Source organism: Molothrus ater, chromosome 14 (genome assembly GCF_012460135.2).
Source record: "Molothrus ater isolate BHLD 08-10-18 breed brown headed cowbird chromosome 14, BPBGC_Mater_1.1, whole genome shotgun sequence".
NCBI classification, from domain to species: Eukaryota; Metazoa; Chordata; class Aves; order Passeriformes; family Icteridae; genus Molothrus; species Molothrus ater.
This window is the reverse complement of record NC_050491.2, coordinates 4,671,837-4,686,918: the sequence shown is the minus strand read 5'-3', so window position 1 is coordinate 4,686,918 and position 15,082 is coordinate 4,671,837. Positions and strand designations below refer to the sequence as shown.

The 15,082-nt window shown below is 42.0% G+C and overlaps 1 protein-coding gene across 1 annotated transcript in view; it reads right to left on the bottom strand.

Moving 5' to 3' along the window:
* TEX11 (testis expressed 11) overlaps positions 1-15,082 on the bottom strand; it is a 34,147-nt gene that overhangs the window by 4,225 nt on the left and 14,840 nt on the right. The window contains exons 14-28 of the mRNA XM_054516369.1: positions 14,477-14,562; positions 13,434-13,571; positions 13,044-13,146; positions 11,860-11,984; positions 11,018-11,103; positions 10,835-10,888; positions 10,342-10,382; positions 9,664-9,750; positions 8,516-8,586; positions 7,848-7,964; positions 6,967-7,039; positions 6,452-6,601; positions 5,368-5,476; positions 4,350-4,470; positions 3,921-3,998 (exon numbers count right to left, since the gene is read on the bottom strand). Of these exons, the coding sequence (XP_054372344.1) occupies positions 3,921-3,998; positions 4,350-4,470; positions 5,368-5,476; positions 6,452-6,601; positions 6,967-7,039; positions 7,848-7,964; positions 8,516-8,586; positions 9,664-9,750; positions 10,342-10,382; positions 10,835-10,888; positions 11,018-11,103; positions 11,860-11,984; positions 13,044-13,146; positions 13,434-13,571; positions 14,477-14,562 (1,439 nt within the window). The remainder of the gene's footprint in view (positions 1-3,920; positions 3,999-4,349; positions 4,471-5,367; positions 5,477-6,451; positions 6,602-6,966; positions 7,040-7,847; positions 7,965-8,515; positions 8,587-9,663; positions 9,751-10,341; positions 10,383-10,834; positions 10,889-11,017; positions 11,104-11,859; positions 11,985-13,043; positions 13,147-13,433; positions 13,572-14,476; positions 14,563-15,082) is intronic.

Below are 15,082 nucleotides of genomic sequence, written 5' to 3'. Positions count from 1 at the left end.
TCGGGAAACGGCAAGCGGAGCGCGCAGGGGGGACGCGTGCGGACACAAGCTTCTCTCCAGACCCCGGTGCCGATGGAGGTCTCCTTTGCCGGCTTGCAGCCAGCACCCGTGGATCAGCAGGAGTGGATGTCTGCACCGCAGCAACAGTTGTGTTAGAGTCTTCACAGATATGCAAGGTTCCCCTGGATGCCTTTGGTCCCTTGGGTGGGGGCATGAGTGCTCTCCTTATGGGGAGGTCTAGTGCCACCCTTCAGGGCATCATTGTGCACCTGGGGCTCATCGATGCAGATTTCACGGGGCAGATTTGTGCCATGGTCTCCACACCCACCCCCCCCGTGACAATCCCGAAAGGGACGCGGCTTGCTCAACTTGTGCCTTTCAAGTCCTCTGTTTGCAGGTCAGCTGATCAGTCGCGTGGAGCTGGTGGTTTTGGCTCCACTGGGCCACCTCAAGTTCACTGGACTGCTGTCCTGACCAAGGACCGTCCCGAGATGCTGTGCACCCTGTCTGTTCCTGGTGCAACGCCGCCAGAAGTCCGCGTCCGTGGGCTTCTCGACAGCGGTGCGGATGTCACGGTTCTCTCCCTTGTGACCTGGCCCTCAGAGTGGCCCTTGGATCCGGTGGGGACATCTGTCGCTGGCCTGGGAGGGACGGCGCAATGTTATGTGAGCCAACGGCCTGTGTTGGTCACGAACCCAGAGGGACAGGTGGCCTGGGTTAGGCCTCATGTTACTTCTACTCCTGCCAACCTTTGGGGGAGGGATGTTCTGTCTGCTTGGGGGGTGCGCATTGGGACGGATTTTTGATGGGGGCCACTGCAGTGAAGGGCGCAGAGTGTCCGACGCCTCCTATACGGTGGCTGGTTGACAAACCTGTATGGGAAAAGCAGTGGCCCCTCCCTCAAGAGAAGTTGAATGCCCTTCGGAATCTGGTGCAGGAGCAGTTGGACCAGGGTCATCTGGAGCCTTCCACCAGCCCCTGGAACACCCCTGTCTTCTGCATCAAAAAGAAGTCTGGGAAATGGAGGTTGTTGCAAGACCTCCGAAAGGTTAATGCCGTGATGGAAAGCATGGGAACATTGCAGGCGGGCATGCCATCGCCTACCATGCTTCCTGCAGACTGGCCGGTCCTCATTGTGGATCTGAAGGATTGTTTCTTTACGATTCCTTTGCATCCCGATGACAGACCGAAGTTTGCCTTCTCAGTGCCAGCAATTAACGAGGCTGAGCCTGCACAGAGGTATCAATGGAGGACATTGCCTCAGGGCATGCGCAATTCTCCGGCCATATGCCAGTGGTATGTGGCCCGTGCCTTGTCTGGAGTTCGCAGGCAGTTTCCTGATGCGCGTCTGTATCATTATATGGACGACATTTTGGTGGCCGCGTCCACCCAGGATGAGCTGCTGAGGATTCAGCCTCGGTTGCTTGATGCTCTGCATGCTCAGGGACTGCAGGTGGCTCCGGAGAAGGTCCAACAGCAACCACCTTGGAAGTATTTGGGGGTCAAAATTCTGGAACGGACCATCCGTCACCAGGAGGTGCAATTTGTGCATCCTGTGAGGACACTGAATGATGTTCAGAAATTGGTGGGTGTCATCACTTGGTTGCGTCCATATTTGGGAGTAACCGATGCGCAGCTGTCTCCTCTGTATGATTTGTTGAAAGGAGACGGTGATCTAAAATCACCTCGCACACTGACCCCTGAGGCGCATAAGGCGTTGGAGGTGGTTCAGCGAGCTGTTTCGGCTTGCCAAGTTTATCGCATTGATCCCTCCGTTGATGTCACTGTGTTCGTCACCACTCCAGATTCGTATCCCACAGGTATCATTGGCCAGTGGAGTGACAATTGGTCTGATTCTTTGCACATTTTGGAATGGGTTTTCCTGCCCCATCAGCCGCAGAAGACGGCAACTGCGTTGTTTGAATTGATCGCTCGCTTGATAATCAAATGCCGGCAACGGTGTTTGCAATTGATGGGTGCGGATCCCGCAAAGATCATACTCCCGGTGCAACGGGAGGATTTTGACTGGAGCTTTGCAAACAGTGTGTCCCTGCAGAGTGCTCTGGAAAATTTCTCCGGGCAGATCACTTATCATCTGCCCAGCCATAGGCTACTGCATATGGCAAAATCCACAAAAATCTCTTTGCGGCCCAAAAATAGCCAGGAACCCGTGCAAGGACCCACTGTCTTCACTGATGGTTCAGGGAGGACTGGGAAGGCCATTGTTACCTGGAGGGATGGATCTGAGTGGCAGGTTCTGGAAGGCCGCCAGGATGGGTCAGCCCAGTTGGTTGAACTGAGGGCTGCTGTCATGGCATTTGAAAGATTCTCTCAGGAGCCTTTCAACTTGGTCACGGATTCCGCCTATGTGGCTGATATCGCACAGCGGTTGGGTCATTCGGTCTTGAAGGAGGTCAGTAATCCTGCCTTGTTTCACTTACTGAAGACCTTGTGGTGTGCCATTCAGGCCCGGGTTCATCCATTCTATATTCTGCATGTGAGGAGTCACACCACTTTGCCGGGCTTTATAGTGGAAGGTAACGCGAGGGCTGACAAGCTGGCTAACCCAGCGTGGGTAGCGCCTCAGCCTGATACACTCGCGCAGGCCAAGGCATCGCATGGGTTTTTCCACCAAAATGCACATACCCTGCAGAAGCAGTTTCAGCTGACGCCAACTGAGGCTCGTGACATTGTTGAGTCATGTGATGACTGCCATGCACTTGCCCCGCCTTTGCCGGCAGGGGTGAACCCCAGAGGCCTTAGGGCCTTGGAGCTTTGGCAGACCGATGTCACCCTGGTTGCCGAGTTTGGCCGGCTCAAGTATGTGCATGTCACTGTGGACACGTTCTCCTCTGCGATGTGGGCTTCGGCTCACACTGGGGAGAAGGCCCGCGATGTCCTTGCCCACTGGAGGCAGGCCTTTGCCGTTTTGGGCATACCTTCTGCGGTGAAAACCGACAATGGTCCTGCTTACGCATCCCAAAAGGTGCGGCAGTTCCTGCGGTTGTGGGGTGTTTCGCACAAGTTCGGGATCCCTCATTCCCCAACTGGTCAAGCTATTGTAGAACGCGCTCATGGTACTCTGAAGCGGGTTCTTCAAAAACAAAAACGGGGAATGCAGGGTGAAACCCCGCACAGTCGGTTGGCAAAAGCTTTGTACACAATCAATCATCTCACTGTGCCACAGAACTCGAATAACCCTGTCATTTTGAATCACCATCTCTCATTGCAGGCTGCGGACGAGGCACATCAGCCTCGAGCGAAGGTTCGGGTGCGGAATTTAGTCACCAAACAGTGGGAAGGTCCCTACGACCTTATCGCTTCGGGGCGCGGGTATGCTTGTGTATCCACAGATACTGGGGTACGCTGGGTACCTTCGAAATGTGTTCGCCCTGACCTGCGACTGCAGAGGCAGAACCCAGCCGATGAGCAAGACGGAGACCGTGACCAACCTGAAAGGGATCAAGCGGGCAGATCATTGAGTGATGACTCAGATGCAGATGACGGGAGTGATCGCTCTGATGATTCATCCGCAAGTGGACACTGAGCATTGTTCATGTTTTCCTTTTTACATTGTTCATTTTCTTTTCTTTTTCTTTTTAAATGGAAAAAGGGTGAGATGTCACCCTGAGTTTTTAAGATTCTCTAAGCCTTCTGATGTTGACATTCTTGTAGTGAATTTTCTCACACACTTTCTGTAAATAACTTATTGTTTTGCATTCCTCTATGGAGGAGGAGAGAGTTGATGGACTGTTGGTTTAACCAGTGGCATTGGAGAGGTGCCACTGTCACCCTCCAATCCACTGTCACTTTTGGAAAACTATAAATGTTGGAGTCAGAAAATAAACGGCCCTTTTCTCTCGTTCACCTTGAGAACGGTGTGAGCGTGTGTTCCTTTGTGTCCTATAGCGACAGTATTTACCAACAGTGTACTGAAATATTCCTGTATTCCAGGCTCTTGTCATCAACCAAAGGATCTCCATCTCTGGGTAAGCATCCTGAGGTAGCAAACAAGCAGCAGCACCTCATCAGAAAATAGAATCTTCGCTTCAAAACTGACAAGTCAAAGAGTGTGCTAGAGTTTAATTTTAGAGTAAGAAAACAGTTGGGTTCTTTCCTCCTAAGCAAAGAGAGAAAAAGCCCTTACAAAATCCAAGGAAATTTGTAATGCAGTCCTAAATATCCAAGAGACTTTTCTACACCTTCAGTGTATGTTTTACTGAAGAAGGCTTAGCAGCTCCACATATAACACTATGTAATGTTCATTTTACTAATTGTTCTCAGTCTAATGAGAATTTTTTTCATGCTCAGGATCATGTCCCAGTCTCTTGGTTTCCTGTTCAACTTACTGTGCTGCTGACTACACTCAGAGCATCCTCAAAGTAGTCCCACACCTCCTGCAGCACACAGGTATCCAAGTCTGTCAATCCAGTTGGCAAAGAGATGTTAATCAAACTGTGTAAGCATTTGCTGAGGATTGAAAGAGAGAAAAAGAGGAAATATTAAATTCCATGTGCACAAACAGTTTTTAGTATGAGGAGCACACTGAGTTATGTCTCTGTGATTGTCAGACATGTCTACCTTGGTGCTTCACACACTCATATTCTTGTAGCAGAAACATGCATTTTTGTACCATCAGATCTTATTCATACAAACTATTCATACAGAGTCAAGAGCAATTATACTTAATTCTTTTCATTGCTGGTCTCTACAGTAACACAGAAGGAAAATCACAGTATTACCTAGGGTGCTACACATAACAGCAAGAACAAAGTACCTTTGCTAACTTCCCCAGCAAGAGCTACATAGGCAGCATCCTCAGAAAACCAGTAACAAATACAGGGTTCTGAAAACAGCTCTGTCTTTCTGAGGGTGAAGTGAGAAAGGCAATATCAACAGTTGCCTTTGCCAAGTGCTTACTTCAAGGAACTTGGAAAGGATAAGTAACACATAAATATGCTAAATAAATCACATATGTACTATGTGGCATCACTACCTTACAACTCATAGCTTTCTTCTCAACCCTTAATTTCTCCTCTTTGTCTTTGAAATACCCAGCAGAGTAACATTTGAAATGAACACCTTCCTCACAAGAAACAATCAGATACCACTTCTGGAAAATTTTCATTTTCCTTCCGCAATAGATGTATTTATTGGAAACAAGACTATGCCAGAAAATATGCCAAGTAAACAAACTGCAGGTAAAACATCTGTTAGGCAGTCATCATTCAGAGTTACACTGGCTGGCCAGCAAGAAGTGGAACCTTGCATATAAAGTAAACTCCACTTTTTTTCAAATTGCAGGCTTTATTCCCAGTCAGCATTTCCAGTCACAGGCTCATGGCAAAGCTATGTGATAACACTAACCTAAATTTCACAGCATCAATGACAGCCTGCTTTCTGTGAAGGTTTAGTGCACTCTTGAGAGCTTTCTTACACAGTGCAGGATACCGAGCTGGAGGCTCCATTGCTAATGCTTCAAAGTAAAAGAAAATAGAGAAGAATTAAAGATAAATTACTGAAGTCAACTTCAATCTCTTAGGTTACTAAAATAAATTGCAGCATGTTGCCAGATCCCTTGTGAAAAACAACTGAAAGAGATCTGCTTAATGGGCTGGTCACCAGCTGGTGCTTCTCTCCCTCTTTCTCACTCAGCACATCATCAATGAGGACAACAAGGCAGAAGCACAGGAAGCTTCATAATTCTCTGGTGTTTACCTCCAATGCAGTAATACAAAAAATCGGGTGAGGGACACTGTCTAAAGAGTTTTGTTTGTCTCCTTGAACACAAAAATCCAGATGGAAACCTTATGCAGGAGCAGGATTTGAGAATGGTGTCTCCAGGCACTGGAGTGTTCTCCCTCAAGGCAAGGAGAACAGAAGGTGTTTATGCAATCCTACAGGACACCTCCAAAGACTTGCCATGGTAGTTCTAAATGCTCCTCATCTTTCTTGGATCCTGCTCTAGATTCTCAAGCACATTTTTGTGACTAGGACTTTGTAATGAAAATATGGCACAGTGTAGAGAAGTGCTATTTACAAATTGACTATAAAAACTTTAGAGTTGAAACTTAACTTTATCTTAGTGGCTTAAATATACTCAAAGTATCTCTCCAAAGTCCACAGCCCAAAACTTCTGCACTGGGGCACGAATCAGTGAGGGCCATTCTCTGGCCTTTGCCAGTTTGGAGCATGTAAAAGTTCATCTGAAAACCCTTTCACAAGCTGTATGAGTGTCTCAGGGTCTAGAAATGGAAAGATATCACAATTTTCTGGTTCATCATCCATGTCATCTGTCATTTCAAAACACAGCTCTCCTAACCTTGCTGAGATCCTAAGCATCCTTGCTTCAGGACAAAATATATATGGTTAGACCCATTTTTACAACACATGATAATCCTGGTCACCTCAAAAGAACAGGAAAGAGAAATTAAAGCTTCTTTGTCCTTACATGCAATGATTTCAAGTGTCTTGATCTCTATTTGTGGTTGCTCCCAAACTGACTCCATAAGATTGTGAAGTGTTGGATCATTCATTTTGGATCTTGCTTCAAATTCATAAAGCAGCAACAATGTGTCTGTTGGGTCTGTAGCAAAATCTCCTACAAAAGAGAAAGGATTCCCTGTATGAAATGATGGATTTTATCTAAGCCACAGGGTAATTTTTGCTATAAGGTAATTTTTGCTTCCAACAGGCAGGAAAACCATCAAGGCACTCAGACTTAACAGCAGAGCAAGTGGAATTTGCCATTCAAGGAATATGTAATGGAATTTTTCTACCAATATCCTACCAGAAAAAGTGAACTATGCATGCTAGGCTAACAGTCACTTAACACCTCAGCTGTTATCATACTGTCATCTATCTACTCCAATAACCTCCATCTGAGACAGCAACTCCACATGCTCTGTATTTTCCATTAACATTGGGACTAAGTTGCATGTGCTGAACACACACTTTGTGGCTTACCTGTTAATTTCAGCACCTTCCATATCTCCTTGCATGTCTGAAGATGTTGAAGGGCCTGACTAAAAAGCTCCGTCTATTTTACAAAATTAAATAAGTTATTCTTGTCATGGTTTTAAAAGCAAAAGGAATAATTATGCCAGAACCAGCTATAAAATAAATTAAGAATCAGCCTAGTTAGTAAATTGCCTATACCATTTACTGGGCTTTTGAGGGTTTTTTGTCTTTTTCAAAGACCTCCACATCTCTGACAAAGCCACTTCGCATTGGCCCAGAAAGAACCATCCATGCTCCTGAGGGACATAACTGTTTTATCTCTCAAGAATAAAACAGTGCTATTGAGACTGACAAACCACTAAATGCCACAACAGAATTGCTGTGCATTGCCCTCCAGAGAATTTTCTACAATCATTCTATACCAGACTTCTGTACTTCCTTCACAACCTCTGTATTTTCCTTAATCTTCTTATCACAGTAGGCACAATGCCCTCTTCCCCCCACCCACAAAATATGTACACATAAAAAAAAAGGAGTTTTATCACAACCACAGTGGTAACTACTTTCAGCAACAGCAGTAATTGTCTTTCTCACTAACCCAAATTTATTAGCAGGCTTCTTACAATATATATCTTGTAAATTGAAATTCTCCTCAGAAGTTACTGCCATGACCCTTTATTGATACAAACCCATTCAAAGACACTGAACTAATTTACAGAAATTCAATACTTACAGATGTCTGGAAAGGTGCATCAATTCTAACTATGAAATAGTCCCTTGCTTTCACTGTTCTGAGTGAAAAAACTAGGACTTCAAAATCAGAAGGAAAAAAAATGCTATACTGGTAGAAATTTCATAGCAGAAATAGTTAAGAGGTCTTTCCCTACCTGTTCTGAAGGTGTTACTTGCTGTCTCCCCATCTCCAGATCAACTGCAGCTGCCATTAGCAGGCATGTCTTCTGAGCAATCAGAACAGCTTTGTCAGAGGGACAAAACTGGGACAACTGACACCAAAAATAGGAAAAGGTAATGAGAATTTTACCCATAAAAAGCAATTTGCTTGTGAACAGATGATTGTTGACCCTCCTCTATGCCACTTGCAGGAATCAGTCATGAGTAGTATATATTCATATTGTAATTTTACTGGTACAATTGCACAAAGGGATTATTTAAATATAAAGTGTATGCAGAGTTGGAGTCCCCTCTCTACAAGCACATATGAAACGGACAGTTTTGGTAGAAGTCCTGCATAAAGATTAGGACTCAAGTACTTAACATGTTTGTATTAGTGATGCAGTTTAAAAACATCAGAATCCATTTATTTTAGAAACTTCTCATTGAAATCTTATTACATTCTTAAGAAACAGAATGTGAAGTATGACAATAATGCACACATTTTCTATCACAAGTCAATCTCCTTGTGACAAAATGCTCCATCTTTAGAGCATACAAGCATGTCTCCATGGAGACACCCAAACCATGGATGTGACTTCTAGAAGAACTAGACAGATTAAAATATTCCTCAATTAGAAACACTATTAGCAAGAGTAAATACCTTGAAAGACAGCACAAAAAAATCCCTCATCTTTTCAGGGCTGTCCTTGAACTGTACAGCTAAGTTCCAAGCTAACAAAGACACAAAAATAGAGACTAGAATAAGAACCTGCACTGCTACATGTGTGCCCATGTAATCTCTAGCAAAAAGCAGTCCAGGTCTTACAATTCTATTTCTGAACCAATATGTCATCAACAGCTCATTTAACAACAGCAAGAAATACTGTTACTAGTGATTTGTTAAAATAGCTAATTCATGCTTTCACATTTTGCCTTGATAATTTCACCACAACCAAGAACCCATTCTAGCACACACCCTGCCAACAAAAGCATGAACTGGGAAAAGCATTTTCTTATATTAGTTAACAAAGCCAGCATATGAGGGGAGGTGTTGTACAGTATTCCCAAGACAAATGAAAAAGCAAAAGGAAAAAAACCCACAATGTTTTGAACCATTCTTCATTTTACCCCAGCAAGGTCAAGTACATGGCAATTAATCACACAATTCTGAGTAATAAATGGATGAGCATCTAAAGGCAATCAAATTATTCATGTATGAGAGCTTGACCCAATTAAATGTTTAGATTCTACAGCAACTTTCACACTAATTTATTCCATAGGACAGGTTTTTGTAGTCTCTAAATTGTTTATCCTGTGAGTGAGAATGCTGCCTTTGAAAGGTCCTGATTCATTCATGCTCATGTCACTGTATCTGACCTCTGCTGCTTCTCCCCCTCCCTTGCTGCTCTTTACTGGAGCACAGTTACACTGTGAGGATGTGTGCAATTCAGGTGTCTTCTGATACTGATTCAACTGTTTGCTCTCCTGTATGCTCTGACAGAAGCAAGAATCTGAAAAATTGGTTCAACTTGTTACCCTATGCTTATATTTTTATTTATAGACGGCAAATGCATTAATCCTTTACCAAAACAGTGTAACAAAGACTACAAAGTGAGGATCCAGAGACAACATCATGCATAAAGCTTAGGGCAGCCCCATGGCAGCTGCATTTCCCACTAGAAACCACTTTATCTGTGATAATATTTGCTGTTAGGATTTCCCAGTCTGTAGTTCAAGGCAAACTCCAAGGTCCTTTAAAGGACCAGTAAAGACAGGAGATTCAGTTTAGATTTTGAGGGAGCCACCTACCAACTTTTCTAAACCAGTGAGCTTCAAGGATCCTCATGTCCCCTGTAAATTTCTCTTCTGTGAAAGACTCAGCAAGTTTCTTGTGAGCTGCAGAAAACATAATTCAATACAAAAGTACCACATTTGGAGCAGAATAAAAACATTTCCAAGTCTCATCCTTGCACTACAAAACAGAGGTTTCCAAAACACCTGTGTAATTCCTGATGAAGACTTATTCTCACAACTTAAATCTAATATTCTTCAGAAAGCCCTATTAAAAACAGCACAAGGTGCCTCAAACAGCATTTTTGAGAAGATGCCAACAAGTACTGCTCTTCTAAGTTTACTTACACTGAAGTCTAATGCAGAGGAGTTTTACCTAATTTCACAAGAAGGGGGTTTAAATTTAATTACAACTTTGAGGCCTTTCTTCTAGGAACCTTTTATTGATTCAATTCTGCTCTTAAATCTCTTCTACTTGCAGCAGTATTGCAAGCTTTTGATAGCAAAACCTGTGGCACTGAGACCCAACTTCACAATTCTATTGAATCTCCAGCTCTAGTTTTCATTGATTTCACTGGGAAGTTCAGAGTCTGGATTGAAATAAGGAGTCTAAATATTTCATTGGTATGGATCTAATCATATCATAAAATGTTCACATATGGAAGAACTCCAGAAAATGCAAAAACAAAAACATACCCAAGTTCAAGTAAGTCAGTATGGAGTTGATATCTTCATCTCTAGAATTGAGGAAAAATTCAGTTTTAGAAAATGGATTAATTTTTTTCAACAGAAATAAAAACAGAACACATTATTTATGTTGGAATATATTTTCCCAGTTATGGATAGATCCACTCTTCTCACTCCAAAGTTTGGAAAGATATCCCACTAGTGTCAAAGTTACAGAGATTGTTTAGCTCAAAACCTCCATTAAAAATGCCTGACAGGCAGGCATATGCATTAATAAAAGAAGTAGGCAAAGAGCAAATATTTAAAGAAAAGTTTAGACAAGTTGAAAATATGTTCCTATGTGATGTCATTAGGTCAAGCTAGAAAGTCATCTGGGTGGACTTTTACCAGCATAAAAAATAATCTCTTGATTACTCTGCAAGAAAAAATGCCCAGAAAGAAAATATTACAGAATTTGAACAACATATCCACCATAATAAAATGGTTTTTCAAGGAGACCCACCTTTTCTCTGAATTTTCTGCCATGATTTTTGATAACATCAGACGGACCAAACATCTAAATATGAGAAAAACAAACAATGAAAAAACAAGATTTTTTTTCAATGGTGTACTTTGCCCTGATTTTCCTGAAAGGATCCCACTTTTCTTCCTTATGCTTTTCCTTGTATGTATATTGAATTCTTACTTTAAGGATGTAAATAATTGTCGGCAGTCTTGTAAATGTTCAGACAAATACTCCAAAGCTTTGATAGCCACAATTTGTTGGTCATTCTGAAAAGAATTAAAACATGTTTTGTATATACTGCACTACCTCAGTTACCACAAAAGATACCCAAACCAAAACAGCAACAAAACCCCAAACAAAAACAAACCCCAAAGCAACCACATTTTCCAAGTCTGTGCAGCCCAGTAGCAGGAAAATGAACAAAGGACTGTGCACAGAATTGCCTGAGAGTGCAGAGAAAGCTCTAAGGAGAGATCATATGATTCCCTGCACAAAGAGCCTGTGGCAAGAGCAGGACTAGTACAGGTTGCTGAGGCTTTCATGCCTCACAGGGCTGGGAACAAAGCCCTGATAGCCTGAAATGCAATCAGCCAGTTCAGACAGTGCTCAGGCCACCAAGCAAGAGGCAAACAGGAGGGACAAAGGACTTTCATCATGGATTTATGTGTATTTTTACACAGCTTCCCCCTCTCACATCAAAGATCAAATCCCAGAGGCAGAAGAAGATGAAACGTTTTGTTGAGAATTTTACAGAAATGCACAATGTTATATCCAGATGCCAACATTCGTAACTCAGAATTCTTTATTTTCATGACAAAATTTTAAAAGATACCACTTCCTTCTACATGAAAATAATTTCTGCTTTGCATTACACAACACATTTGAGTGAGACCTTTGTTGTGGAAGCGTGAAATCCTAAGAAATCCACGAAATACAGAGAAATATTAAATCTAGACCAGGTTAAAGAGGTTACAGCTGTCCTACTTATATCAATAAAGCAAAGACAACATTATCTGCTCTACCTCTAAAGCAATTTGGGCAGCTAAACTCAAGAGGTTGCTGCCTGTATTTTTATCCACTCTCAGCTTGTCTTCATGTTCTGATGGCTTTTCTGCTAGTTTGCCCATTTCAATAACTGCTTCCATAGCTGAAAGAGACAGAGGGAAAACCAACATTTTTATAGAAGCAATTGGAAGGTGCAAAGTTCTGTTTTAATGACTTATGAAAGGCTATAATTTTTTTTTTTTTTTTTTTTTATGAAAAGCCAAGACAAGAAACCCTGAGCATACCAGCACTTCTCCTCAAATACACATTTCCTCCTAGGGAGGTGCCAAAAAGCTTTCAAGTTACTAATCTAAGGAAACAAAGATGCCATACAGATGATACTCATCTCACATCCTTAATTTTGTTCTGCTAAGTAACTGTTTGTTACCAAAGACAGAAGACTTTCTCTAATACATTGTCTGGGCATCATTCCAAGCTCCCACATCTTGGCTTGTGCTAAGGGTGCCACTGCTTTTATGTTCACACTGTGCTGTGTTTCCCACTCTATATTATGTGAGCAAATTATGCTGTCAATAAAATTTGTATAGAGAATAATTAAATGGCAGAGAACTCGTTGGAAAATAAGCTCTGCACATTACTCTGTATTCTAAGTAACTATAGACTGTATTTCTCCATTTTCATTACTTGAGCTAAGATCCTCATTAAAATATGAAACAGCAGAACTCATTACAAAGGAGAAAGAGGCTGCAGAGATACAACATTCTGTAAGTAATCTCAATAATTCATGTATTTCTTGGTAACTTCAGGCTCCATCTGTCCAGAGAAGTTAAGAGCAGCAATAATGGTTCCCTTAAGTTTCATATTGTATATGCATACTAAAAAATATAGAATGATTCTCACCCTGGGATGCTACTACAGCTTCTGCCCATGGGAGGATTATCTTCCCTAGACAGAGACTCCATCCAAACAAAATCAAATATAGCAATGGACTCTGCCTCTTACATATTGTGTGCTAAACAAAACCAAATCCCACTTTTACAGCTTAAATCTACAGCCTGACATTTTCAATGGCTTTAGGGACCCTTCTTCTAGCTACCCTCTGTTGTGTCTTTCTCAAGATGAACAGTCCAAAGCTGTTCAGTATTTTTTAATATATTTGGCATTTCTCCTTGTAGTGGGCCCTTTAACTTTCAGGTTGTACCTTTATCAGTATCGTTCTCCAACACTGCAATCTTATAGACACTGAATTTAGTAAAGATGCTGTTTGGATCACACCTTTCTGCTTGTTTAACTGCCTCTTTAGCCTATTCACAGAAGAGATTAAGGGAAATCAGTATAACATCACCTTGAAATTAGTATATAATTTGCAATAGAAAAGAAATACAAATATACACAAAACATTACTGGTTACATTGCTGATATTTGTAGAATAACTCAAGATGTTTGACAGGGCCACATCTGCCCTTGAAACAAAAGTGATGAGACCAGAAGACAGCACCAAAGGCTGACCAGAAATTAAAAAGCCAATTCCTCAAAAATAAAAGCAATGCAAATAAAGACATAAGTATGTATACATATGTATTAAATATACCTTGTCAATTTGTTTCAGATGAAGATAGCAAGAAGCCATGTTCCTCTGCAGCTTAGCCAAGTTCTGATCTATCTGCCCAGGTGTATAGAAGCTGACAGAATAATTGTACCAGTGAAGGGCTTCAGAATAGCTTTTCTCCTAGAAAATATAAAAATAAAATAAAACCCAAACAAACATGGCCATATTTGGGTGATTAAACTGCCTATGTCTTCCTAATTTTTCTTTAAAAAAGGTCACAGCAATGAAAGATTTAGATAGTCAAGTATATCCTAGTGCAAGCTCCAGATTGTTCCAGGTGCAGAATCCAGCACTTTCCCGTGTTAGATTTCCTACAGCTGGTGAGTGCCCAGCCCTCTAATTTGTCTAGACACTGTGACAGACAGAATGCAAAGCTTTACTGAAATCCAAAGAGATGACATCAACTGGCTTCAGCTGATAACAAGGTGGATGACCTTGTCCTAAAAGGAAATCAAGTTTGACAAGCAGGACTTCCCCCTCCTGGACTAGTGCTGGCTGTGACCAATGACTGCATTGTCCTTCAGGTGTCTTTCAATAACTCCCAGAATAATCTCCATAATTTTACCAGGCACTGAAGTGAGACTGACAGGCCTGTAGTTTCCAGGGTTGTCTTTTTTGCCCTTCTTGAAAATTGGGATAACTTTTGCCAGCTTGCAGCCAACTGGGACCTCTCCAGATTCCCAAGATCATTCAAAAATCATTGAGAAGCCTCACAATGACACCAGCCAGTTCTTTGACTACTCTTGGACAAATCCCTTCAGGCCCCAGAGCCATATAGGAGCCAGCTGGAGCAGGAATTCTTGCATTAACTGTTCCCATGCACAAACCTTAAGATAAGGCTACCTGAAACTTGATTTTGTAATTGAAAACAGCACCCAGATGGATGAAAATAAAACTAGTGCCAGCTGGAACAAGGCTCTTAGTAACAGTTTGCACTCTAACCAAAAATAGACATATCAAAGAGGTCAGAAAACGAATTTCATTTTCACTGATATAAATAAGAACACTACTATTTGGTCCCAAACCTCATAATGTTTGGCAGCTCTGTCCCACAAGATGATGTGCAGCTGATTCAAGGCTTCAGGCAACAGCTGTTTGCCAGTATAATGACCTGAAAAGATACTGCAAATCATCACTTTACAAGAACTTTACAAGAACAAGCACACTGAGAGGCATCTAAGAACTATTCTACAGCCTGCAACAAAAAACAGAGACACAGCAATAGTTTCAGCTAGGAGCCAGTGTTTAATATCCTGTTTATAAAAAAAAAAAAACAAACCAATGAATCAACCAAGCAAAACTCAAAATACTCAGTGGGTAAGAGAAAAATATTTTCATGCTTGAACAATGTAAATGTAGCTCTTGGTCCTAGCTAGATGCAACATGAAATAGGATTTGTTTTACAGCAGATCAGTAGTCAAAAATACTACAGTGCTACAGGTGCAACAGACCTGAAAAATAAACTGTTATCCAGCTGCTCTAACAAGGATATGCAACCTGTCTTACATTGACAAACAAAAATAAATTGGGCTGGATGGACAAAGTATTAACATCACACTGGTTAATGTTTCTAATCCACATATATCAGTCACACACAGACTACACTAAGAAAGAGGAATTGCTCAAGCAAA